General features: G+C 38.5%; 2 protein-coding genes across 8 annotated transcripts in view; one reads left to right on the forward strand and one right to left on the reverse strand.

The window, feature by feature from the left end:
* WDR3 (WD repeat domain 3) overlaps positions 1 to 11,274 on the reverse strand; it is a 30,813-nt gene extending 19,539 nt beyond the window's left edge. For 2 of the 4 annotated variants that reach the window (XM_087444755.1, XM_087444742.1), the window contains exons 1-6: positions 10,881 to 11,038; positions 7,843 to 8,044; positions 6,648 to 6,857; positions 4,172 to 4,290; positions 2,236 to 2,314; positions 1,228 to 1,323 (exon numbers count right to left, since the gene is read on the reverse strand). In XM_087444755.1, the coding sequence (XP_087300881.1) occupies positions 1,228 to 1,323; positions 2,236 to 2,314; positions 4,172 to 4,290; positions 6,648 to 6,857; positions 7,843 to 8,013 (675 nt within the window). In that variant the 5' untranslated portion in view covers positions 8,014 to 8,044; positions 10,881 to 11,038. Of the gene's footprint in view, positions 1 to 1,227; positions 1,324 to 2,235; positions 2,315 to 4,171; positions 4,291 to 6,647; positions 6,858 to 7,842; positions 8,045 to 10,880; positions 11,039 to 11,218 lie in introns of those variants that run through there. The other 2 variants (XM_087444747.1, XM_014779969.2) reach the window with 2 other exon arrangements.
* A 105-nt stretch (positions 11,275 to 11,379) lies between these two features.
* GDAP2 (ganglioside induced differentiation associated protein 2) overlaps positions 11,380 to 27,538 on the forward strand; it is a 70,882-nt gene continuing 54,723 nt past the window's right edge. The window contains exons 1-4 of one of the 4 annotated variants that reach the window (XM_087444764.1): positions 11,380 to 11,552; positions 18,030 to 18,130; positions 20,537 to 20,779; positions 22,050 to 22,189. In XM_087444764.1, coding sequence (XP_087300890.1) covers positions 20,604 to 20,779; positions 22,050 to 22,189 — 316 coding nt within the window. In that variant the 5' untranslated portion in view covers positions 11,380 to 11,552; positions 18,030 to 18,130; positions 20,537 to 20,603. Of the gene's footprint in view, positions 11,553 to 11,659; positions 11,774 to 11,799; positions 12,116 to 18,029; positions 18,131 to 20,536; positions 20,780 to 22,049; positions 22,190 to 27,538 lie in introns of those variants that run through there. The other 3 variants (XM_087444771.1, XM_087444775.1, XM_004420605.3) reach the window with 3 other exon arrangements.

Genomic DNA, 27,538 nt, shown 5'->3' on the forward strand with positions numbered 1-27,538 from the left:
AAAGCTGAAATAACGTGTTCCAGGAAGTGACTCTTAACGATAATGACTTAGAAACCTGTCCTTACAGCCACTAATAACTTCCATTTAATGATCTCTTTGACCAAACCGCTTCAATGACAGTACATTTATCAGAATACATTAAAAACCGAAGGGGCTGGCCCGGTGGCGTAGCAGTTAAGTTCACGCACTCCATTCGGCAGCCCGGGGTTTGCCAGTTTGGATCCTGGCCACGGACCTAGGCACCACTCATCAAGCCATGCTGAGTTGGCGTCTCACATAGAGCACCTAGTAGGATGTACAACTATGACATACAACTATCTACTGGGGCTTTGGGGAGAAAAAAGGAGGAAGACTGGCAATAGATGTTAGCTCAGGGCCAATCTTCCTCAAAAAAAAAAAAGCATAAAAAAAACTGACTACATCAAATGCAAACATTATTCACTGTTCTATCTCCAATAACACTTCCTCAAAAAAAAAAAGCATAAAAAAAACTGACTACATCAAATGCAAACAAAACATTATTCACTATGCTATCTCCAATAACACTGTATTGTATAAGGACTATTAATTAGTAACAAGGTAAAAAATGATGACTGACTCTTCATTAACTTTAAAAGCTTCTTAGGTGAAAGATCTACCATATTCTAGAGGGAAAGATTCACATTGGTGTTAAGAATTGTAAAGGCATTCCAAGAGATTACATTTTCTCCTTAAATAAGGAAAAAATAAACCCTTGCCTACTAATGTATAACTCATCAAAATGGACTGAACACAATACCACATACCTAACTCCAGCTAAACCTAATGTCCATAATCTTTTTTCCACAAAATCTTTGAGGATTTGAGAAAAAGTTATAGATCTTCTTAAAACATACATATTTATAAATAAACACAAAGTTTATATAGATTTTTGCTTGAGGGTAAAGGGTCACAGATCTTCTGAAGTCCATCCATGGACACTTAAGGTCCAGAAATATCAGGCTAAGCACCCCACAAACTAACACATTAGCGTTACCAGAGGCTGTAAGCCTGAAGCTATCCTCCTTCCAAACTCAAATAAATGAGGGCAATGGAGCATATAATGAAGAAAAAATTCGTTCAGAAGTTGCAGGTTATCAATGTGATAGAATTCGTTCTAGTACTATGGAAGTACTCAATAATTACACCTAATTCTAAAGTCAATGAGCCTATGAAAGTGCTACCACATGATCAGAAAACAGTAATTACCTCCTGTAGATAGGCTATGTCCCAAGCCCTCAGTTCACTGTCGGAAGTCCCAGTGATGAGTCGCTTTTCTTCTGACACCAGAACCAACCCCCAAACCTACAGAGTACAAAAAGATTCCAAAATGATTTTTAAGAGATTCCAGAATGTATGATGTGACATTCAAAAGTCTAAGTATACTGTACTGAAATCTCTTTGGTATTTGCAAAGTCCAGCAACCTTTTCAAAATACAATAACAGAAATCTCACTTTTAGAAAGAAAAAATGGCCTGTGGTAGAATGGCTGTTTATGTGATAACTAGAAGTTTCTCTGTAATTTCCTATCCTTAAATCGAGATAATGGCTGTTCAGCATAAACCCTAATTAGAATCCATTCAAATGATGATTTTAAGTCTCATACTTCTTGCTTTCAGCAGTGCCTCGCAAATAAAAGGTGCTCCGTTAACGTCTACTGCATAATTTTCAGCCTCAAATATCCAAGAACTAAGCAATGAAAATAACAGTATTGTTGCAAATCAACAAAGAATCTAACTTGCTTTTCCTCCTCATTAATTCCAGGTACACACTTTTGAAAAGCCTGGTATGAATAAAGTACAGAGGACAATGCAAAGATATAAAATAGTCCCTATCTCTACTGAACAGATCTATTTTCAGGTAACCATTATAGTGGCTAGAATTTGCTGTTTCCGTGTCACTGGACCAGGCACTGTACACATGGTATCATTAAACCTCTCTACAATCACAAAGGTAGACACATTATTTAAAAATAACGAAACTCATAGTCATGGATTAAAAACTTATCTGAGGCCAATTTTTACTAAATGCTAGGGCAGCTTTACCTGCTCTGATGGCTGGCACGTCTTCCACCACACAAACCTGTCTCTCTCTCAAGACAGCACAGGATGATTACTGCGAGCGGTAAGAACAGAGCCACAAATGGGCCAGAGAAGAAAACCATCTTTTCCTTTTCACCTTGCCATCCTTTCCCTGGGCCCATGACCCTACATGTACCTCAGTTCGGTGGCCAACCATCGTTTTGAAGCAGTGCTGGGTATCCAGGTCCCACCATTTCACCATGGTATCTTTCCCACTAAAAGAAATAGTAAAAAATCTTATTAGGAAGAATAACTAAATTAACAGGGAAATTAAGGACTCATTTGCTGCCTTAAAAAGACAATATACAGCAATAATCTTCAATGCTACTATTCTACCTGACCTTTCCTTTAAAAAGTAAAGAATTCTAGGGGCCGCCTAGTAGCGCAGCGGTTAAGTGCGCACGCTCCGCTGCGGTGGCCCGGGTTCGCAGGTTCAGATCCTGGGCGCAAACCGATGCACCGCTTGTTAAGCCATGCTGTGGCAGTGTCCCATATTAAGTAGAGGAGGATGGGCACGGATATTAGCCCAGGGCCAGTCTTCCTCAAGAAAAAAGGGGATGATTGGCATCGGATGTTAGCTCAGGGCTAGTCCTCCTTACAGAAAAAAAAAAAAAAGTAAAGAATTCTAACTTGCCATGTGGCTATTCTTAGGTAGAAAATAAAATGTTTCACCTGTAAGCACAAAAATAACTTTGAATTCAGAATGCTAAAGAACATAGAACTTGATCTGTCACCCATCACTTCCATCATCACAGCATCAACATTCTTTCATACTATCTAACACAGAAACATCTTAGACCTCTCCTGCTCCCTTGTCTCCCATGTCCAGTTAGTCTCTATGTCCTGAAAATGCCTCCTCTGTAAAGTACCTAAGCCTTGATTCCTTCCAGCCCATTTCTGTACACAAATCTGAATTTAAGTCCTACTGGCTGAATTATTTTAATAGCTTCTCTTCTGGTCTCTTTGTCCACACCTGTTCCCTCATCACTTCCAATACACTACTGTCAGATAATCTCAATTTTCTAAATTTATACTAGCTCAAGGTTCTCTACAGAATCAAAATCAGGCTCTTCAGCACCCTTCTCAAAACCTCCCATTAACTGGCTCTTGATCTCCCTGCCAATGGGCTCGACTCTTCCTGCTCAAATGCTTCTTCCCTGCTTGTTCACTAACACAAATCTAATATAATCCTCCTTCATGACTAAACTGGAGAAAACCAAAAAACTCGATTTACAAAATCTTTCTTATATAATCCCACCTCACGGTGTTATTTCCTTTCTTTTATATTCCCTGAGCTATAATGTATATATTGTAGTAGAACTGTAGAGTTGTTCTCTCACGAAATCTGTGTTATCTGAACAAGACACACTAATCTGAACAAGACATACTGATGTCCCTGTATCCCATCCCATAGGAACAAATCCACCACTGGTACAGCAGTTGGGGCTCCTTCACAATTTCTTCTGACTTGTTACTATGGTTCTTCTAATTACTGCCTGGCAAACCTTAGATCTCAAACTTTCCTGGGTGGCCATTCCTTAGGAATGATAATCATTATATTAGGTTGAACTATGTGAAAGTTGACCTACCATTTTTGACCTACACAAATGGATATTTCAAATGGTTCAATCTAACAGATGTTCAAAAGGCCTAAATATGGAGTACGTCTCTTCTCAAAAGGCAGGCTAAATCAAACACTTGGTATTCACATCTGCCCACTGCTCCATATTCTGCTTTCCTCACTTTCCAGAGATCTAGGAAGTAGACAGCTCATTCTACAAAAGGTGTGTCAAAAGGTTAAGGAACATGAAAAAGTTGATATCAGGGGAAAATAATGACAAACCAGGAAAGGGAATTAAATAATGCTATAAATAACTCTGGATAGCTTCTCTGATACTACTTGGGAGGGGAAGGAAGGAGGGAGGAAAGCAGAGAGCAGAAGAGGAAACTAGCACATGAGCTTGAGTACAGAGCAGTGAAATGATTAAGGAATGAAGCACATTCTTTCTCTGAAACCCTCTCCAATGAATTCACCTAGAAAAGAACTGGAAATGGAACTGTTATTTCTTTACCTAGTAACGAGCAGATTCTTTTCTCGTAGAAACAATGCTTGTGTGATGGCGTCCTTGTGCCCCTTTAGACGGTAGAGGCCACTTTCATTGATCACATCCCACACAATAACATCTGTGTCCTAAAGGGATCAAATAATACACAAGAAAATTTTTCACATAAGGCCTCACGTAAGGCCTAACTTGACAAATAATGGGATGTAATATTTTTATTACAAAGGTAATGTATGGTCCTTGCAGAAACTTTGGAAAGAAAAGTACAGAGGAAATAAATGCCAGTTAATTCCACCATCCAGATATAATCACCATAGACACTTTATGTTGTTCCAGTCTTTATGTATATATCCAGTTATTTTCCTATTAGAAAACTGAGACCATACCCTTCATATCATTTTATAATCCTCTCCCTTTTTTTCATTTAATAGATTCTCATTTTTCCACATCTTTCCAGACTGTTCTCATTTTTAATGGTCATATAATAATCAATCCTACGCATATACCATAATTTATTTAAAAATTTTTCTATTTTTGCCATCTAGGTGGTTTCCAATTTTCTATTATAAATATGTGGAAATGAACATTCTTGTACACAAATTTTTGTGTATATCTCTGATCAGAATAAACGCTAAACAGGGCAATTCTTGGGTTAAAAGGTATTTCTATTTTTAAAGTTTGCAATGCATATCATCAAGGTGACCTCCAGAAAGGCTGTACCAATCCACCAGGGATATGTACTACAAAGCCAGTTTTCCATCCCCTCAGCTCTGGATATTATCAGTTTCTCAAAAACCACTGCCAATTTCACAAGTTAAAAATAAATGTCTCAATATTTATTTGATTTGCATTTCTGAATACCAATGAGAAATTCTGTACATGCTCTATGCTGATTACTGGTCATTTGTACCTCTTTTGAACTTCCAAGTCATGTCTTGCACCTTTCTTTGGGTCTTATTTTTTCACTTGATTGTTTATAAATTATTAAGAGATGGATGATATTAATCCTTCCTTTTTATATTGAAACTATTACTTTCTCTTTTCCATTGTCTTTTAATTTTTTTCTCAGTTTTACTGAGAAATAATTGACATACATCACTGCATAAGTTGAAGGTGTATAGCATGATGGTTTGATTCACATTTATTGTGAAATGATTACAATAGGTTCAGCTAACATCCATCTTCTCATAGGGATAAAACAAAAAGAAGAAAAAAGAAAAAAAAATTTTCTTCTTGTGATGAGAACTCTTAGGATTTACTCTCTTAACAACTTTCCCATATTTTTTTTTACATACAAACGTTTTAAATTTAAGTATTCAAATCTATTGACTTTTTCCTTTATAATTTCTTTCTTTGCTGATATGCTTGAAGCCCTTTTCTACCTTGATATCAGATAGATACTTACTTACATATCTTCTAGTTTACTTAAAATACCACTCTTTAATATTTAAGTTTTTAATCTGACTCATTTTGGCATACAGCATGAGGTAAAGCTTTAACTTAAAATTTTCACCCACATAGTTCGCCAATTGTCTCAGTATGATTTTATAAGTAATCCATCATTTTTCTACTCATCAGAAATGTCATCTTAAAATGTACTAATTAGGAATATGAAAGTGAATTTGTTTCTGGGATTCCTGTTTGGTTGCAATAATCTATCTGACTACTTTGTATTGATATCAGATTAATATAACACATTTTACATTATGACTTCATAATGCATTTTAGTATCTGAAACCTCCTAAAAAAATTTAACCTTGGAAAAAAAACCTGAAACGCTTTTTTATTATTCTTCTTTCCCAAAATTCTGGTGTTTTTGATTCATTTGTTTTTCCATACATGCTTTTCAATCATTTGGTCACGTTCTAAAACAACAACAGAAAACCTTGGGATATTTATTTAAATTACTTTAACTATACAAATTAATCAGAAAACACTAGTATCTTTTCAATACTTTATGCTCCCATTCAAGAATATGGTTTGTGTCTCTCTTTACTGAAGTCTTCTGTTACATTCTTTAGTAAAGTTTCATAGTATTTTTCTGTCTGTTACTTAACATACTATTGTAAATGGAATTTTTTACATTTTATTTTCTAACTGATGACTTTGAGATATAGGAAAGCTACTTATTTTACCAAACTCAATGGGAAAGAACTATCATTTTGTCTCTCCTTTTCCATCTCTTTTTTTTTTCACTTGTGTACTGTTTTGGGTAGCACTTCCACAACGATGTTATATAATAGTTGTCATGGGCATCCTTGCCTTGTTCCTATATTTAATAGGCTTTTATCAGAGAATATGATAGGAAACAAAATGAACCTCCCAATTCATACCCATCCTTCTCACTCTATTTCTACCATCTATACTGTCTTGTACACCAAATGCCCACTGTTTCACCCAACAATTTTTGTGAACAATCTGCTTCAGAATAAGCCTTAAACCCCTCTACTAGACCAAAGTCTGGGCACTTGACTCAAGGTCTCACCTTGGACCCAGACGCCAGCCTGCCTCCTAGCTGATCATACTTCAAGGAAGTGATGGCTGCTTTGTGTCCATTGAAGGTCACATTTCCTTCCCCACTCAGGAGACTGAAGATTCGGATAGACCCATCCTCATAACCAACAGCTAAGTGCAGCCCATCTGGGGAGGGGCACAAGCAAGTGACTTCTTGTTTAAGCCCCTGAAGGATGAGGATCTGAAATCATAATAATCAAAAACAGTGTAGAGGAGTTAAGCATGTCATCAGGGAAAAGCGTGGGAATAATCAAGCACAGTAAAATTAAGAGCATCACTAATTCCAAATCACTCTTAAGAATAATAATAAAACTCTGCAATCCATCTCAAGTTCTTTAATATAGGGATTATTATTTGTACCGAGCAAGGAAACATTCAAAAAAAGGTAAAATTATTTTCCCCAAAGCTATACATTAGCATAATACATGCAAAAATTCCCCAGGCAATGGAATAAATTACTAAGTCCCGATCCTATGTCAACACCAAATGACTTTCCATAAAGGGTTATAAACACATCCTTGCTTTAACTGAGCCCCATCTTGTAAGAAACCCACTTGCACGGCATCAGAGTGCTATAGTGGTTTATCCCCAAGGGACCCAGGTGGCAACACGTACCAAGGTATTAAACTCTTGGAAGTCATATAGTGAGTGGACAATATCAAAACACCCGTATAAGTTTGGGAGAAGGGGTAGGCTTACGGAATTCAGAATCACACAAAGTATGAAAGCTTAGTTTAACAACTCTTGGGCCTCATTTGTATAAGTGAGAAAAAGATTCAGTCAACGTAGCAGAATAATATTCCTTTTAAATGCCTAACGCTTTATAACTGGGTTGTGAGGACAAGAGGAACTTGAAAAACAGAGAATTGGTAGAGAAAAACAAACATGTCAGGAATAATGACCAGAAATAATTACCTGTGAATATCACTACAAATAAGATACTTAAGAGGTAAGCTCCTGTTTGGTTGCGGTTTTCAGAATTTAGTGTAAAAGAACACAATAGAACGTGACACTTGGCTATTTAGACCAAAAGGAAAAAAGATTTCTCTCGTGGGGGTGCACACGTTAAAAAAATCTGTGTGTGATCAATCAGAGCTCTCCCACTTCTGCCTCTCCATCCTCAAATACCCATCAACAATTATCAGCCTCATTGATTTTGGGCTTACCTTCTCTCCTTTCCTTAAGTCCCAGATGAAAACATGTTCACAGGCTGGTACTGCCACATAGCGTCCTTTTTCACCACGAAGTGTCACAAAGACAATATTACCTTTTTGGCTGCCAATAAGGCCAAAGACTGCACTGGCAACATAGCGCAGGTACTGCTTGGTGAGTCCCATGTTATGATGTCTGACACCACGAGTGAGGCAGCTGCGCATGCAAACAAAGAAAACTCAGTTCTCTGGGTACCTTGGTCCTGTTAGGCTAGCAAACACCAACCATTTATCATGCAGTTAAAAGCATGTAACTTGTGGCTTCTTAACCTTTCTTTACACTGAACAAATTATTGACATAAAATACCTGGACATCTTCATTTTTGATTCACTGTAGACTCAACATGTAATCCCTCATTCCTCAAGTTTCAAATTGGTCACACTGTCATGCCCACCTCTGACATATGGCCTCAATGCAGCTAAACTATTTGCTTCTGCCCATTCAACCACCATCAAAGTTTTTACACTAAGATTGACAGCCTGAGACTGAAAATATTTATCATCGAACATTTACTGTAAACCTACTAAGTAGATAGGCACTGTTCTAGATGCTAGAGACACAGTGTTGAGAAAAACAAGATCCTTGACCTCATGGCATTTACCTTCTAGCACAGTGGTTCTCAAACTCTAGTATGTATCCAAATCACCTGAGGGCTTATGAAAAGAGACAGCTGGGAACCACCTCCACCTCACCTCCCCAGTGCCTATTTCTGATTCAGTAGGTCTGGGGTGAAGCCCAAGATTTCTCACTTCTAACAAGTTCCTAAGTGATGCTGCTGTGGTTCCTCGCTTTGAAAACTACTGTTCTAGTACATGCAGGTCTGTCCTTGATTTCCAAACCAGGGCAGCGACCTCCCCTTGGCACAGAAAAATGGTACAGCAACTTGGCACACTATTTTTCAAAGATGCCACAGTTCCTGCACTAAATCGAATTCACTGAAAACACTGGTTATGGATAAAACAGACAACAGGTGAAGGACATAACAAGTCAAGCCTGTCTGCTCTTGATATGGAAGAGTGAAAAGTATGTCCCCAAAAACCCATGCAACTCAAAAAACACAAGAATACTAAACAGAAGGTACAGCCTTTTTTGGAGCTGTTTTTTTGTTCTTCTGCTGTTTTGTTGGAGCTGTTGGTTTGTTTGTTTGGTTTAACTCTACAAGATCTCTTTCTGATTACAATCTGCCGTTTTAGTCTACTTTAACAGAAAAATATTCAATGCTAATTCTGCTAATACTTTCTTTTAATAATCACTGACCAGCTTCATTTTTCTTCTCATAGGAACCAACATAAAGCCAGTTAAAAATAATGGAAAGAGGGCCTGGCCCCGTGGCTTAGCGGTTAAGCGCGCGTGCTCCGCTGCTGGAGGCCCAGGCTCGGATCCTGGGCGCGCACCGACGCACCGCTTCTCCAGCCATGCTAAGGCCGTGTCCCACATACAGCAACTAGAAGGATGTGCAGCTATGACATACAACTATCTACTGGGGCTTTGAGGGAAAAATAAATAAAATTAAAAAAAGAATTATGTTTAAAAAAAATAATAATAATGGAAAGATAATACTAACATGATGATAATGTTCTTAGCCTAGGCCAATTCTTTATCAATTCTTCCCCAATTCATCTTATTCCTCCAGCCCCTTAACTGTAGTTGTTCCTCATGGTAGTCTCTGGCCATCTATCAACTCCATCCATGGTAGTTTCCTTGGAGACTTCATACAGCATGCCTAGGCCCAGGGACTCCCACATCTCTATTGCCAGTCCTATTTACATACACTAATACTAATCCTAGAGTCCTCCAAACTTATTAGACATCCCCATTCAAATACCTTGCAGCATCACATTTAACATGTCTAAAACCAAACCTACCTTGCTTCCCGAACCCCTCTCATCTTCTGACTCTTAAAACACACAATCCTCCTAGCCGTTTAGGCTCAAAACCTTGTAGTAACCTTTGGTTCATTAATAAAAAAAATACTACAACAGCTAAGACTTAAAGAGTGCTTACTATATGGAAACTGATATATTCAATGTATATAACTGAGGAAACATATGCAGTTGTTTAATTACATATAGCAACTCAGTTAATTAAATGGATTAATACATGTAAAACATTTAGAAAAGCATCTAGCATACTGTACATATACGCATAAAAAATTCTTCACAATGACCTTACTAAGTGCCATTCTTATCCCCATTTTACAGACAAGGAAACTAAGCACAGAGAAACAGCTAGCCCAAAGTCATCTAGCTAGTTTTAAGTGCCAAAGCCAGATTCCAATCTAGTCAATCTAACTCCAAAATTTCTTCTTCTAACCACTAAGCTAAACTGCTTCTCTTTGTCCTCTCTTTTCGTCAGAAACTTTCACCTGATTGTTTCTCTGAAGTAGGCTCCTTTTCTCTATTCCACTACTTTCTGTTCCAGCTCCTTATCACCGGGTTCCTGCATTAGTATTCTATCTAACACCTCCGCTTCCACGTTTTTTATTCTTTTCATTTACAAGTCATAATACTACCTGACTAATCTTTTCAAAGGCCCTGTCCCTACCCCACTGCCTTTGAAAGGGCTAAACTGTTTGCAGTTTCCAAGAACTCAACCTCTCTATCCTTTATTTCCCGTATAACCTTCTTTCTTGTCAGGCTAGTTGGTTTCCTTCCTTGTCCTGACACCATTCCTTCTTCATATTGTTCCTCGCACCTAGAATAACATGCATTCTCCCGTCTACCTATTTTCATCAGTGTTACCCTCTGAGGCCCACTTCCTTCGGGGCTAGTCCAATTCTCGCAGCCTTTTCCACTGCCTCAATACTTAAACTACCTTGCATTCAACTTGGCACTAGTCACTTGCGTCTCACGTGCACAGATCTCGACGTCTTTTGGAGAAAGCTTACGATCTAATCTTCCTCCGCGCCCCTACCATCCCTGCTTCCTAACCCACAGCCCCTCAAAACATTTGCTTCTGTGATGCACAAAAGGGCTAAGCCGTGGTAACAAACCTGTCAGACGTCCCTAAAACCGAGTCTTCCGTCAGGAGAGGGTGAGAAGGGTGCCGCACACTGACCACGCTGCCGGAGCATCCTCTGGCGAGCCCGTACCCAAGCGGGGTCGGGTATCCCCACAAGGCACGCGCCAGCCCCGCGCGTATGCGGGTGGCCTCCGGGTACGGCGGTGGGACGCTCCCAGTCGCCTAGGTTCCCCCCCCCCCCGTTCTAGAGACCAGCCCCAAATCCCCCCGCCTCATCTGCTGCTGACATCTTGAAGGCCTCAGCCAGGACCAGCCAAACCCGAGCAGCGGAGAAACGGCGTTCGGCCGCTGTGCACCCACTGCACTCACCTTGGCCTCCACGAGGCTCCGAAGCGATTGGACCCGCCCACGGGACCCACCCCTTCCGGGTCCGCTCCGGGCCCTCTTCCGCCCGACGTTCCCGTTGCCTTCTAGGAGGAAATGACGTAAGAGCCGCGCTCTGATTGGTGAGGGCAGGCGGGGAGCGGAAGCCGGGGTTTCGCCGCCCAGAGCTCCGGCAGCTGGTCCCTCCAGCCTCCTGGGACTTTGATTCGTCTTACGCGCCGAGCTCCTGGCAAGGGCTGTCCGGGCATGCCGCTCGGCCGCTTTCTACGAGGAGCTTAACCCGCCCCGCCTGCCGTCCGGATGGGACCGCCCGAGTGCTGTGAGAGGCGGGACGGAGGCCGGGAGGGGAGGCGGGGCGGAGCGGGCCGGGGGCGCGGCTGAACGCGCACGGGACGCGGCCCGGGCTGGGGGTGCGAGCGGAAAGGGTTAGTTCTGTCCGCTCTCTGGAAGAATGAGCCGGTCCCTTCTAACGCAGCTGTTGGTTGGGTTCCTGTCGCCCGAGGTGCTGCCGGGGACGACTTATCGACGAGAAGAGAGAGGGTAGGCAGACGCAGGCACAAGAGACAGTGGTGCTGTAGCCCTGGAGAGGCGCGCGCCCCGGGGCCCAGGTGAAATAGGGCGGCCGGGAGCCCTGCCGGTTACAGCCCCAGAGTCGAGTCTGTGTTGCTGCCCCTGTGCACTGAGCATTCCACGAACTGAGAGCAACTAGAGTCAGGGCTGGGTAGACGCTGAGCACAGGATGCTGAGTTGTCTGGATCTCCGCAGTCCCTGGAGTGACATTGGTCTGGCTTTGTGTGTCCGCTCCCTGGCCGCTTGAGGGGGAAGTGACCAGAGCTGACTCCTCCTTGCTTGGTAATTGAGGCTTAGGTGCTCTGTCACCAGGTGGGAATTGGCTTTTCTCTTGATGTAAAAAAATTTTACATATTGAGGTGTATGGGGAAACCATTGGTGTAAACTGGATTTGGCCTAAATTTTATGTGAACCAAAGAAGCCTGATTTAGGGCCTATCAAACATACATTGTACATCTGCTTTAATCATTATCCTAAAGTAAAGAATGTACTCTTTGAAGATAAGAATTGATGCCTTCCTTTTCGTGACCCTAGTACTCTTTGAAGATAAGTCTCTCTTCTCATGACACCAGGGTCACGTTGACCCTCTGTGTACGTGCTAATCTGTAACAAAATTATCTCCTTGAACCCTTGAAAGAATGTACCCCTGCTATGCTTGATATATGTCTCTTTGTTTGGAAATGGTATATAACTGTGCTGAAAATCAGTTTTCTCTGAACGCGACTCTCGGGTTATAGTCCTCAGTTTGGTTCAGTAAAACTCTTCCTTTCTTTTGTAATAGAATGATTATTTGTGTCTATGCTCTCTTGCAGTTCTGTCTGCTTTTATTCTTACGCTGCATAGAAGTATTCAGAAATGAGTTCTGATGTCTATAGCTGTGCAAAATTAACGCTACCAGATAGCTCTACAAAAGAAATAAGCCTCTGCCTTTGCTTACTGAACAAGATATCTGTAGCCAGCCTAGAAATTAGACTTTTATCTACATTATCTGATTTTCTATGGACGTTTCTTGAGTTTTTGAGACATGTTCAGCTAGTCTTCCATATTCAAGAGAATTGCAATAGTAAAGAATGGATATGATGAGACTGTAAATAGATGTAGCAGTGTAGGTGTTTTGAAACAAGATTACTGTGGGTTGGATGAAAAAGGAAGGAAATTGTGGTAACAGACTATTATTTCAGTAAGTTGGTGGGGAAGGAAGCATTTAGGTGGCTGTGTGTGGTTAATATCTCCTACAGGTGATGTGCGTTATATTATCATAGGGAAAAAATGTGTGCTTCAGTAGAAAACGTCCTAGTCTAGATGCTATCTAGATGACACCCCTTGGATTATCTGGTTCTAAGAAAGCTACTTTACAACTGTGTAAACTGTAGATACCTAATGTCACTGCTAAATAATTTTTGTCTATAGACATACAAATTCTGTCCCCTTAGAGGTTCAGTGGAAGTTTTGCCTCCTTATACATTCGTTTCAATATTCCTGATCTATTAATGTGTCCGATTTGGGGATTCCCTTTATCTACCATCTTCCTGGTTCCCTTCTGAGTTAAATAAGATCTTAAACACATGTTCATTTTTATATTTGAATGAGTCATGATTTTACCTTTTTTAAAAGAAATTTTCTTGACTTTATTAAGTATTATGAGAAGGGACAACCAAAAATGGAAAAAATAATTTTAATAAAAGTTGGTGTAAGAGCAACTGCGATTGAGTGCTTAGATATTGCATGTTATAAAATTCCTAGTACGCTATTTCAAGAGTATAACCCTGGTTTCTTATTTAAGTTTCAAATTGCTCAACGTATTAATACTTATTGAAACATAGTAAAGTTCTTTTAACTGAAAGTGTTACTAACTCACTTAAAGCATGTGCTTTGGGTATTTTTGAAGATAGTGTTAAATTTGGCCTGGGCCATTGACATGGCTTGGAAGTATTTTTGTTATACTGTATTTATTGTTGACATATTGGTTTGTTTTTCCATCTAAGTAACTTTAAAAAGAATGTCATTCTTTCCATTTGCATAGAATGATTCTTAAATATAATAGATTTGGTTTGGGGATGGGATTTTTGCACAATATCTAATGTACCCTGAAGTTTTAAATATTGAAATACAAAGAAAGAATGGTAAACCTGTAATTTATACAAAAACAGTGAAATAGAGCTGGTAATTAATGGAGGTCATGAGCATGGACCAACTCTCTTTGTACTTTTATCCAGGCCTGTCTAGTCAATGTACGCATTTTTCAAGAACAAGTAAACCGAGTTACAGTTCTTGTTTTTCTCTTTTAAATGAAACCATTTTCTTTTTATCCAGACAAAAATCAGGTTTTTTTGGACAGTGATCCAAGGTGTTCTGCCTGGTTTTGCCCAGTTTTGAACAATAAAAATCTAATCTCTCTGACCAACCCAATTATTCATATAAAGCACTATTTAGAGGACTTTTTAAACTAAAAGATGACAAGAAGATTTGAGGAAAAAACCCAGCTGGAGTGTAATGAGAACCATTTATACTCACTATGTGTTTGAATTGTAAAGGATGCATAGTGAGTTCTCTTTGTGTTTAGGTCCTTATCCAGGAAGGTACTGAAGATAACCCTTAAGATACTATGGCTCAGGAAATAGATCTGATCCATTCTGGAATTATTTGTTTGTCCCATGTTGACTTTTTGATCCTGGGACATAAATGTCTTGCTTCAGGATCTTTTTTTACTAAGGTTTTGTGTTTGCTTATGAACCTGTTCAAAGTACAGAACTGATCAATCGATTTTTCAGTGAAAAGTCTTGCTCTTCTTTAATGTTATCCAAAATTCTGGCTATAGCTATAAATTACTGTAGCCTTCCCCGCCTACCTCCCTCACCTGAGCACTCTGTTTGCATTCTATCACTGGGATTCTTAATCTGAATCTGGGAACCCTCTCAAATTTATTTGCAAATGTGTGCTTGTATGAGCTCATATACTTACATTTTGGGTGGTAAAATTATTTATCTTTCTCATGTGATTCTCAAAGGGATCTGTGACTCCAAAAATGTTAAGAACTACTGTTCCTTAAAGATCAGGGATTAGATTTTCCCGCCTAGCTTGGCTTTGCTGCTCCATTTGCTTTATTGCTAAGGTGTGCATGTTGGGGGAGGGGGAGAGTTAAATTTCTTTTTGTTGAGAAAAATCAATTTCTGTTTAAAGATGGAGCTGAAAAAGAATTCACCCTTTGTTAAATGCCATCACACTTTCCATATAATGTCATTAAACTTTGCCCTACAATAACAGCTCTGGAATTATTTATTACTCATTTAACATCCAATGTCTTGTGGGTCACAATAACTTTTAAGATTTGGGGAGAAGATCCAACAAACTATACCGACAAGATGTGATAGGAGATATAGGAGAACCACTAGTGTGTACTGTCAAGGAAGATCATAGAGTTTCAGGGAGGGAGTAATCAATAGCTAAAATTTGATTAGCTCTTAGATTTGACATTTGGGGAGTTATTGTTGACCTTGAAAGAACAGTTTTAGCATTGTGATAGAGATGGAAGCAAAACTGCAGGAAGTTGAATAAGTGGAAGAAAAGGAAGTAGACCTGCAAAAGAGATTCCTCTTAAAAAGTAAAGTGACGAGAAGAGGAGTTTAGTTGGTATTCTGAAGAAGAAATGGAGTAGGAAAATTTTTTGAGAGTAGGAAGACTGAGGGGAAGGAGAGATCAAAATGTTAAAGGGAGAATTGATGTTGTTACATTCTCTTAGAGGACAGCTTGTCAAGTGGAGTAAAAGCTTAAATGAAGGTGATTTGGCAGGCTTAAAAGTGTGCAATACACTCTAAAATCGCTTGGAAGTTGGAAAGAGTGAATAAAGACAGATTTTGAGCTGGAGGGACAATAAGGTACGTACAGTCATACGTCACTTGATGGGAATACGTTCTGAGAAATGCATTGTTAGGCGATTTCATCGTTGTGTGAACATCATAGAGTGTACTTACACAAACCTAGATGGTATAACCTACAACACACCTAAGTTATGCGGTACTAATCTTACCTGCCCACTGTCGTATGTGTGGTCTGTTTTGACCAAAATGTGGTTATGCAGCGCATGTCTGTGATTTGAATGATGATCTTTTTCTCAGAGCATCAGGAAAAGAAGGGAGGCAATGTGGTATGATGTAACAGAATTGGCATCAGTTTTAGTGCCAGCTGGTCTTCAATTTGGATCTCAGGGTGCCACTTACTAGTTGTTACATTGAGTTGATAATTGAACCTCTGGGTCTTGATGCCCTTGCTGTAAAATAAGAGTTCTAGTACCTACTTTATGGGATTTTTGTAAATATGCTTTAGAAAGCATATTTGTAACATATGTAATACCCTGTGACTCACTGTATCTGCCACAGTGGCCTTCTTTCCATTCCTTTAGTGTTTTAGGCTCTTTCTCACCTTAATGCTCCCAGATTTACCGTTTCCTCTGTCTGTAAAACTCTTCTGCTGCTTTTGGTCTTGACTGTCACTGTCTGGAAGAGACATTCTCTGCTTCCCCAGTCTAAGTTAGCTCCCCCCTTGTTCTTCTTTTCAGCACAGTTATCGTAGATTTTAACTGTGTATTTGTTTCTATGATTATATGTTCGTGTGATTTTTGTGGGTCTGTCTCTTCCATTAGACAAGACTCAGCACCTAACAGTGCTTGAAAAGAATGAATGCCTGGGACACAGTGGCACATAAGCATTTATTACCTCACAGTTTCTATGGGTCGGGAATTCAGAAGCTGCTTAGTTGCTTGGTTCTGGTTCAGGGTTTTTCATGAGGATGCAGTCAAGATGTCAGCTGAGGCTGAAGTCATTTGAAGCCCGGCTGCGGCTAGAAGATCCAAGGTGATTCATTCACATGCCTGGCAGTTGATGCTGGCTGTTGGCAGGAGCTCGCAGTTTCTTCCCATAGGAGCCTTTCCATGGGCTGCTTGCGTGTCCCACGTCATGGGAGCTAAATTCCCCAGAGCAAGCAGTCCAAGAGAGAGCATGGCAGAAGCCACAATATCTTTTATGACTCATCCTTGGAAGTCACACACACTGTCATTTCTGCAATATCCTGTTGGTTCCATAGTCCAGCCCTATTCATTATGGGAGACATCTACACAGGGGCATTAGTATCAGGAGGCAGGTATCACTGAAGGACATCTTAGAGGCTATCTACCATAGATGCTATATGGAATAGCATAGACAGTCAACCAAGAATGAGTAAAGTAATTTCTTAATAGTGTTTGTGAAGGGGCCAGCTGACATAGGAAAACATGCATTTGTTTTGACAGCAGACAGGATAATTACTGATTGTTTTTTTCTAGTGGTACAGGAGCAGAATCAAAGAAAACGGATGTTGGGTTGATTTAGGTGTTAGAGATTAACAAGTCATTACAAGGGCAGACATTGAGTTAAGAGTGTATCTTAATTCAACAATTTGTGTTTGGTTTATTTGGTGCTCATGGGTCTTTGACAGTGAGTGTTTTGGTCTTTGCCACACATCGAGACATACCTTTATCTCAGCAGTGGTGCACGTGACTTTCACATTGGCTCTGAGAAAATTAGAACAGCAACTTTTATTTTGCCTTGCCAGGTGCTCTGCTATGCAATTTTAATACAGATTATATCATTTAATCCTTACAATAACCCTAGGAGTGTATTACTCCTGTTTTAGAACTAAGAAAACTGGCTTACACTCAAAGATAACACAACTATGAGGTGGTGGGTCTAGACCTGAACTCAGGCCTTCTGATAACAGAGCCCAAGCTCTTAGATTGTACCTCCTTCCTCTGCTTCACAGTGTAATTGAGAGGGGAAATATTTACCTTAAAATACTAAAGGAACCAGGGTCAAAATTGCACATACATTGTGATTTTGCCTATCATAGAACAAGGTAAGAACTACGTCAAAATTTGAGAGTTTTTTTCCTTCCTTACTTTTTGGTATTTTTCAAATGTTCTGTAAGTGGGTATTACTTAGAGTTAGAAAGAAAAATTATTTTAAAGAGGTAATTTTGTCCTGAAAGTTGGCATTCAGGTTTGCAAAATGAAAACTTAAGTTTGTGTTTCATGGAACTTTTTATATTATGGTTAAGAAGTTTCAGCATGAGTCATTGTCATAAAATCTGTGAATAATTTTTTGAAATAATGAATTTCTGTGAAATGTCATTCCATTAAGCTTGAGGCAGTTCAACTATGGAAAATAAGTATTGTCTCCATTTGTCCTCTCTTTAGCTCGTCCAGTTCAAGTCTGACTGCTTGTGAACAGGTCAACAGAGCTTGTGGTTGCCTCTAGTTTCAAAGGCCAGTTAGATGGACTATACACCAACATCTAGGTAAAATCAGTTTCTTTATTTCAAAATAATTTCAAAGGAGTACTTAGTATAAAATAAGAATAATCTTCTCAGACAGTTTTATCATGGTATAATCTGCAAGGCCTTTCTGAAATTGTTATATAAATGATCACATTTCCTACCACACAGTGTTGGTACAGGAATTAACATATTGTGTCAGATCCATTGTTCATTCCAATTAGTATCCCTTGTCTCTCAGCAAGAAACACCAAGGAATTAGGTTTAGAAGGGCATGCTTGTTCTCCTTTTCTCTTAACAACAAATGTTAGGATCATACAAACTTCTCAAGGAGTTCACGCGCCAGCTTTCGTTCCCTGATCATCTGTCTGCTCTCATATATGTTCAGTGTTACCAGCGACCTTCAACTTACCACACCCACTAATCTGTTCTTGGCCCTATTCCTCAACCTTTCAGTAGCATTTAACCCTAGCTGATCCTTCTTGAGCATTCCTTCTTGAATTACAGTCTTCACTTGGCTTTTAGGCTACCGTACTTTCCTGGTGTTTCTTCCCTTCCTGTCAATCCTTCTTTATCTCATTTTTGACTTGTCCTCTTTCCAGTCTCTAAATTTTGCCTTAGGAATCAGTCTTTGGATCTCTTTTCTTTATTTGCATTTTCTCTCTTGATGATCTTGTCCAGTTCCCAAAGCTTTAAATACCATCCATATGCTGAGACTTCCAAATTTATATTTTTAGCCTGACCTCTCCTCTGAGCTCTAGCCTCATATAGCCAGTTGCATGTTTGACGTAAATACTTGGCCATATAATGGGCATCTCAGACTTGACACATGCAAAAACATATAAGTAAAAAGTACCTTGATTATCACTCCACCCCACAACCTACTCCAGTCTTCCCCTTCTCTGTAAATACCATTACCATCTACTCAATTGCTCAAGCAAAATATCGAGGAGTTATCTTTGATTCTGTTCTTTTCCCTCACCCTTCATATACAAAATACATCCCAAATCTAACCATTTCTCACCATCCTCATCACCCTCGCACCTAGATTACTGCAGTGGCTCTGTCTGGTCTCTGCTTTTATTCTTGCCCCCCCTCCCCGATTTCACTGTAGTCAGAGTAATCTTGTCAAATGTTGTTTCTATTAAGTCGTTATCTCTATCAAGATCCTCTCATAGCTTCCCCTCATATTTACAATTAGATCTAACCTTCGTATCATGGCTTACAAACTGCAACATCTGGCCTTTCCGTCTCTCACAACCTCATCAGCTGCCACTCACTACCTGGCTCATTCTACTCTAGCCAGACCACCACCCCGCTCTTCCTGGAATAGACTCAGCTCCTTCCTGCCCTTTTGGCCTTTGCACTTGCTAGTTCCTCTGCCTGAAACACTCTCCAGAGCTTTCCATGGCTTGTTCTCTCACTTTATTTAGCTCTCTACTCAGACATCACCTTTTCTCTCATAATACTCATTGCCTCTAGTCATTCTGTTAGATACCTGCTTGCTTGCTTATTTATTGTGTATGGTCTCCTCTCGAGGAAACGTAAGTTCTGTAAGGGCAGGGACTTGCTGTGTCTTATTCAACAGTGTATCCTCGGTGCCTAGAACACACAGTACCTAGTACCTGACACATAACACATGTTTATAAAGATGTATTGAATGAATGAATTTACCATTTTACTGAAACAGCTGTCTGACTTATTGGCAAATAAAGTATCCTTTTCTCATGTTAAATTTCCCATGACCTCCCTATAGTACTTGACACTATGTGTCTTCCTAATTCTGCATTCTTCCTCTTTTAATTTTTGCATTTCTATACAAACAACCTCCTACCACATCAGTGTCATATACACCATATCTTACAAATTGTCAAATCCTGTTAATTCTTCCTTTGTATGTTGCCTCTCAAATCCATGCCTTCTTCTCCATCTCCTTCTCTACTTAGTTTAAACCTTTATTGTCTCTTACTACTTGACTGCAGTAACCTCCCTGCTTCTCGTTTTGTCTTACTCAGTACATCCTCCATGTTATCAGTAGACTGAACTCTTTAAATTGTACTAATGGTTTATCTTTCTATCTCTTGCATCACCTAGTGGTCTTTTCCCCCCAATAGCAGATACTCAGTGAATGTTGAATGAATAATCCTGTGTTTCTGGAAAGTAGAACTGGTGGCCATGTGATTCTTTTAATGGCTATAATTCTTTGAAAAGAATTTGTGCTTAAATAATCCCCCTTTCTTCCTGTTTTAGAAAAGCTGTAACAATTCTTTGTTGTGCATTGATTTTTATGGACTATGTAAGTGTGTAAGTGACTATAATCATACAATGTACTATTGGAGCTTTTCACAGTAGAGTTTTGTTTTCTGCTCTAATAGAAGTAAAGTAGTATCTGTGCTTCTCTATTAAAACAATTCTTTCTTTCCTCTTAAGCTGAAGTCTCCAGTGCATATTGAATTGCTGAGGAATTTGGGAAAAGACAAGCTGAAGTTCCCATTCCATGGATCCCTTGGGGGCACCTTCCCAGTTTGTGGATGTGGATACGCTACCAAGCTGGGGCAGCTCATGTGAAGATAAATTAAATGCCTCTGGTACTGCAGCAGAAACATTTCAGGAAGACGCTATTAGATCACCTTTTCTTTATAATAAGGACATCAATGGAAAAGTGGTTCTTTGGTAATTCTTTGGTTAAATCATATCGTGATATGATGATACTGTCTCCTAGTGTTTTCTAAATTCTTTTTCCTCATAATTTTTTCTGAACTCTTTTTGTAAGTCTTAGCATTGTTGAAATATTGCTTTGCATATACATATACAGCTCTATTGATGTGTAGTTGTCATACAGTAAACCGCATGTATTTAAAGTGTACAATTTGATAAATTTTGACATATGTATACACCCGTGAACCCATCACTGCAATCAAGATAGTGAATATATTTATCACCCCCAAAAGTTTTTTTGTTCCTTTGCAGTCCTTCCCTCCAGCCCCTTCCTGCTTCCACATCCCGAAGCAACCATTGGTCTTTCTGTCACTATAGATTACTTTGCATTTTCTAGAGTTTTTTATAAATGGAATCATGTATTCTTTTTTTAGTTCTGGCCTCTTTCATTCAGCATAATTATTTGAAAGTTGGTCTATGTTGTTACATGTATTGATAGGTCATTTCTTTTTTTAAAAAAGCTTGATTGAGATATAATTCATGTACCATACAATTCACCAATTTAAATTGTAAAAGTCAGTGGTTTTTAGTATATTCACAAAGTTTTGTAACCATCACCATAATCAATTTTAGAACATTTTCATCAACCCAAAGTCCTATAGCCATTAGCAGTTACCCCCTATCTGCCTGCCACGCCGCCCAGATCTCTCATGTTTAGCCAATCACTAATCCACTTTTCCTCTATAGATTTGCCCCTTCTGGACATTTAATATAAATGGAATCAATTGTGACTTAGCCTAATGTTTTTAAGATTCATCCATGTTGTAGTATGAATCAGTACTTCCTTCCTTTTAATGGCCAAATAATATTCCATTGTATGTAGCACATTTAGTTTATCAGTTTTTTAGTTGATAGACATTTGGGTTGTTTCCAGTTTTTGGCTATTAGGAATAACGTGGCTGTGCCTAAACTCTTTAAACCAGCAACTTTCTGCTCTATAAGCATTCTTTTACAGTGAAAGAGAAGTATGAAAGAAGCAAAGGAATAGCATGTTGGTTTTATGAGTTTCAGGGTTGTAGCAATTGCATTAAAGATCTATCTAAGATGGTAGATTAACCTTTCTGAGTCAGGGACTACTTTTCTACTATTGCTTCAGCTTATGAGCTAGCAAAAGCAATGTTGTGAAGGGAGTGAGGATAGAATGTTTTGAAAGAATTAGAAACGTGCTTTCTTATCTCTGTCCTCTTCCTCACACTTGCTCTTTATTTATTTATTGTTTCCTCAGGAAAGGAGATGTAGCATTACTGAATTGTACAGCCATTGTAAATACCAGCAATGAAAGTCTTACAGATAAGAATCCTGTGTCAGAAAGTATCTTCATGCTTGCAGGACCTGATTTGAAGGAGGACCTCCAGAAACTCAAAGGTGAGTTAATTTTCTTAGGTATGTCATTGCTTACGAAACATTTATTTTGATATTTGAAGAACCATGTTTTACATTTTAGTGAGAAAACTGAGTAGATGTAACCGTTTTGTTGTTGTTGTTAAAACTAAATAAAAACAGCTTTTGAAGACCTCACAATGTGTTAGAAGCAGAACGCCAAGACTGCTCTCAGTAAAACTACTCTGTTATGTTCCTAAATTTTAAGATAACAGTCATTGTAGCCAGTTAGATCTTTGGTGGCATTTTCTTGGCTGTATATTTTCTTGTATTGATAAGCCTTGTAAAACAACTATCCTTTGTCTAAACTGAAAAATTTTTATCATGATTTGATGATGATAGAGAATTTTTTATATGCCTCCTGGATGTGCAGTGTTGTACTTCTGAAATGACATTGACTTACTGATAAAACCAAAGTGCATTGCAAGAGCAAATATAGTCTCAATTAATTTTGTACTTGCTGCTTTTTTTTTTTACTAGAACATTCTTCTTCTGGGAACATTTCTTTGGAAACGGGGACAGGAAGAGTCCTGTTGGTTCCAAATCTTGTTTATCTTATTTACATTAGTTTTCTTAAATTACCAACCTGGCAACCCTTTGTTATTGTTATTCATGCCCAAATGGAATATTGTGAAATTCAGTCATTGCATTTGATAAAAAGTATTTATGAAATACAGCAATGTTTCTTAAAATGTAAACAGCAAATCCCACCTGTATAAAATCTTGATTTCTTCGACTTCTACCATTTAACACTGACAACTGGTTTCTAACCTAATGAAGAGACTAGAATTTGAACAGGAATACTTATAATGCTGGCTCCATGAAACAAGAGATAGAGAGAGAATTGCATTATCTAACCAAGAAACTGAACTTTGACTGTAAGGGCAGAAGGGGGAAAAAGCCCTCAATTAAACTAAAAACATGGTACTATGAAGAACATGTAGAAATTAGAAAATGTATTAGAGATAATGCTGAGAAATTCTTTGATAAAAGTAACAGAGAAGCTGGTCTGAAAAAATTCCTAGTGGCCTTTGTGTGTGTGTGTGTGTGTGTGTGTGTGTGTGTGTGTGTGTGTTCTCACTTACACATTAGAGCTGGACTAATGGATTAAAAAAGAAAAGAAAATTTAATATAAATGTACAAATAAAACCTCAATATTTAACGTGTGTTTGAGAGTCTCCGAGCTGGGGTTCAGATTATAACTCTGCCCTTTACTGACTGTGTAACTTAAGACCAATTACTTCACTTCTGAGCCTGAGTTTCCTTATGTCTAAAATGAGGATGGTAATAATAGTCCCTACCTCAGTTCCTGACACATAACAAGAGCTCAGTGAGTATTTGAGGATGCAAAAATTAATATCATGAAAACTAAATTAAATAGTGGACATTCAGTGCTAGGCACATCCTACACATTCACTGTTATTGCTGGTGCTAGCTAGAGGCCTCGGTTGTGTTGTTTAATGAATCAGTGCCAACCTGAAGCAAGATTGTTAATGATGCACTGAAGAGCTGATTACTTAGTCCTGTCCCTTTTTTACGTTCTTAATAACAACTTAGTAAATGATTACAAAGTATGGCTTACCAAAAGTATAGACAATAGAAAGCTGGGAGGAGTAACAGGAGACATTGGATGTTCGACTAAAGATTATTAAATATCTGAACTGACTAGAAATATGAGCCAAAAAATGAAAAAATTGACAGGGATGAATATAAAAGTCTTACAGTAAGTTTAAAACATTAATTACCCAAGTTCAGGATGGGGAAGCCCAGTTTGACAACTCTTCTTATCTAAGAAAGTGTTTGTTATCTCAGTAAAATGACATTATTATTCATTCTGTTTTTCATGCAAAAAACTTTAGGGTTAACATTTCCCTATTCCTTATCCCCTACGTAGAGTCTGTTGTCAAGCCCTAAACATATCTTGAATCTCTCTGTTATCACCACTGCCTTCAACCTGGCTTATGCTGCCATCACCCCCTGCCTGGACAATAGCCATAGCCTCACTCCCAACTGGTCTCCCTACATCCATTCTTCTTTTCTTGTTTTTCCACAAGCAATAAGCATTTGCTTTTTAAATTGTAAATCCCTTATTATTGCTCTCCTGCTTCAAACTATTTAGTGGCCTCCAGTTATACTTAAAATAAAATCCGGACTTCTTAAACTGGTCTCCAGGGCCTTGCAAGATCTCACTCACTTGCCTCCAGGCTCATTCCACGTCCGCTTGTCCTGTCCTCACCCGTCCTCACCATACTTGAACGAAACTGGTCTTCTCTCATTGCCTTGTCATCCAAGCTTCTTTTCAATTTCGCATGTACTATTGCTCTTTCTCTCAGTTCTCAACTTTTATTCTTAAGTCTTTGCTTATTACATCTCTTCCTCAAATCACTGTTTCTTTTTACTTGAGAATTGATCAGTCTCCCCATGGTATATGCTCCCAGCCTGTAGTACTTCTCTGTTGTGCCCTTATCAGAATTGTAATTTCGTAAATTGTTTATGTGATGACTGTGTTCCTCTTAAACTTTGAACTCCGTAAGGACAGGAACTGTGTGTCTTTTTGGCCTTCATGTGCCCAGTACCAAGAATAGTGAAGGCATCCTTTAAGTAGCTGATAAATAAATGAATAGAAGTTCCCTGGGGTTTTAACTGACTAGACTTAGAGGTGATAATGCATCATTTCTGCTGAAAATGCTAACAGTATCAGACTGTATCATTAGAAGTACAGCATCACAATTGAAGGTAACTTGTTAGCAGTTTAAAATAGACTGTTGTGTCTATAAGATGTTTTATGTAAGCCTCATGGTAATCACAAAGGAAAAACCTATAATAGATTCACAAAAGATAAAGAGAAAGGAATTAAAACTTACCAGTAAAAAAAAATTCACAAAGGAAGACAGCAAGAGAGGAACAAAGAAACTAAAAAAAACTCCGAAAACAATTAACAAAATGACAGTAGTAAGTCCTTACCTATCAATAATTATTTTAAACATAAAAGGACTAAAGTCTCCAATCAAAAGACACAGAGTGGCTGAGGGATACGGAAACAAGACCCAACCAGATGCTGCCTACAAGAGACGCACTTTAGCTTTAATGACACGTATAGGCTGAAAGTGAAGGGATGGAAAAACGTATTCCGTGCAAATGGAAACCAAAAGAAAGCAGGAGTGGCTATACTTATCTCAGATAAAATAGACTTTCAGTCAAAATTGGTCACAAGAGACAGAGAAGGTCACTATATGGTGATAGAGGGGTCAATTCATCAAGAGGATATAACAGGTGTAAATATATATTCACCCAACATTGGAGCACCTTAATATTTAAGGCAAGTATTAATAGAATGGAGAAATAGCATACAATAATAGTTGGGGACCTCAGTACCCCACTGTCAACATTGGATAGATCATCCAGACAGAAAATTAATAAGGAAACAGGAGGCCTGAAAAACACTATAGACCAAATGAACCTAACAGACATATATCAAATATTCCATCCAGCAGCACCAGGATACACATTCTTCTCAAGCATACATGGAACATTCTCCAGGATAGATCATATATTGGGCCACAAAGCAACCCTTACAAATTTAAGAAGATTTGTGTGGAAATTAAACAACATACTCCTGAATTCCTAAATGGGGTGGTTTTCCTAGTTTTGTTTTCAGGTAGTTCATACATCTTGAATCTCTCTGTATCACCACTGCCTCCAATCTAGCCTATGCTACCATCATCCTTGATAGGAAGATACATAAAACTTCATCTCAGTTCAGTTGGAGAAATTTTTCTAAGAAATAGAGCTTCCTAAAAATGGAATGAATAGATTTGGCTTATTGTACCCAAATTTCCAAAAAAAATACATCTTACACTCACTCTTTGAATTTAGGCATTTTATGAAACTAAAGCTATGTGGGGTTTGTTGTTGTTTTGGTAAAGAATATGTGATAAGAGACAGCTAGATTGACAGATGATGTTCATCTTTAAATTAGAATCAGAATAGCATCTGATAATTCACCTGTCTACTTGTTTCTAGGCAAGAATACATATAATTAAGTACTTAAGTATGTTAAGTAATAAGCTTAAATATGTCTACGTGTATAGTGAGGAGAAAAATATTTTTTCCTCCAATCAGGATCACTGTACAGTTTTGCTGCTTAAATGTTCTGTGTTACTCAGTATTTAAATGTGCTGGTTTGATAGTACGAGAGTACATACACTACATTTTTTGCTTGCTGTGTTCTCTTATGAATAGCAATCATTTTGCTATAAACATTAAAACAACTTTTGTGTCTCATACTGTGGATGTTAAGATTTGGAGAGAAATAAGTGAAGTTGAAAAGTCCTAACTAATCTTTAGTACTCAGATTATCGTGCAGCGATGCTCCTTAGCAAAGGATGTAGCCAGGAGTAAAAGGCATACTGGATAGAGTTATGGCTGGAGTGAACGTGTGTTTAGTGAATTTGTATTTATTTTACAGGAATTAAAAATGCCTTCAGGACTGTGTCTTAAATGTTTACGATGATGTCAGGATTCGAGCTTTGGGTTAGAAGAAATCTGGGCTAGAAAGAACAAGTAAAAGATTGGGAAGCAATCTGGCAGTACTTAGCATGACTCTTGTCTCCAGAGTTCTGAGTTTTTTTTAACAATTATTAAAGGAAAGGTGTAATTCCAAAAACCAGAATATCCAGAACACTTAAAATTTTTTTCTTTTTCTGAACTCTGCCCTGAAATATCTTCAGGACTGATTCAGCAAACTGAGTGCCCAAATACATGTTTACTTGCTTGCTTTTTTTTTTTTAATCAAAGTAATACATTTATATCCTTTCTTTTCAATAATTATTTTCTAGTTATATAAGCAGTAAATGTAAATTGTAGAAAATTATATGCTCACAAGCTAAAAACAAATGAAAAAATTTCCACCACACTAAGATCACCACTATTAACACTTTAGTGCGTATCCTTTGGATCTTTCTGTATGTGGATATGGGTATCTGAACATATTCTTAAATATTTTGTTGCCAAAATAAAATAATTATATGTATACTGTCTTCAAAATAAGCTAATTGTGTACATATTTCTTCAGCAAATGAATTCCACCTTTTGGTTTCAGAAATTACCTCGTCTAATACCCAAACTATACATAAAATTTCCGGTTAACCCAAAAATGCCCTTTGCCACTAGTTTATTCAAACCAGTACCCAGTCCAGGAGCACACATTGTAACTAATTGTTATATCCCTAATTTTTTTTTTAATCCAGCACAGTCCCCTTTTTATGACACTGACTTGTTGAATGAACTAGGCCAGGGTGTTTTCCAAGATGTCCCACCTTCTGGATTTATCTC

The sequence above is a fragment of the Ceratotherium simum genome, chromosome 2, assembly GCF_057802395.1.
Source record: "Ceratotherium simum simum isolate JZ-2026a chromosome 2, ASM5780239v1, whole genome shotgun sequence".
Taxonomy (NCBI): Eukaryota; Metazoa; Chordata; class Mammalia; order Perissodactyla; family Rhinocerotidae; genus Ceratotherium; species Ceratotherium simum.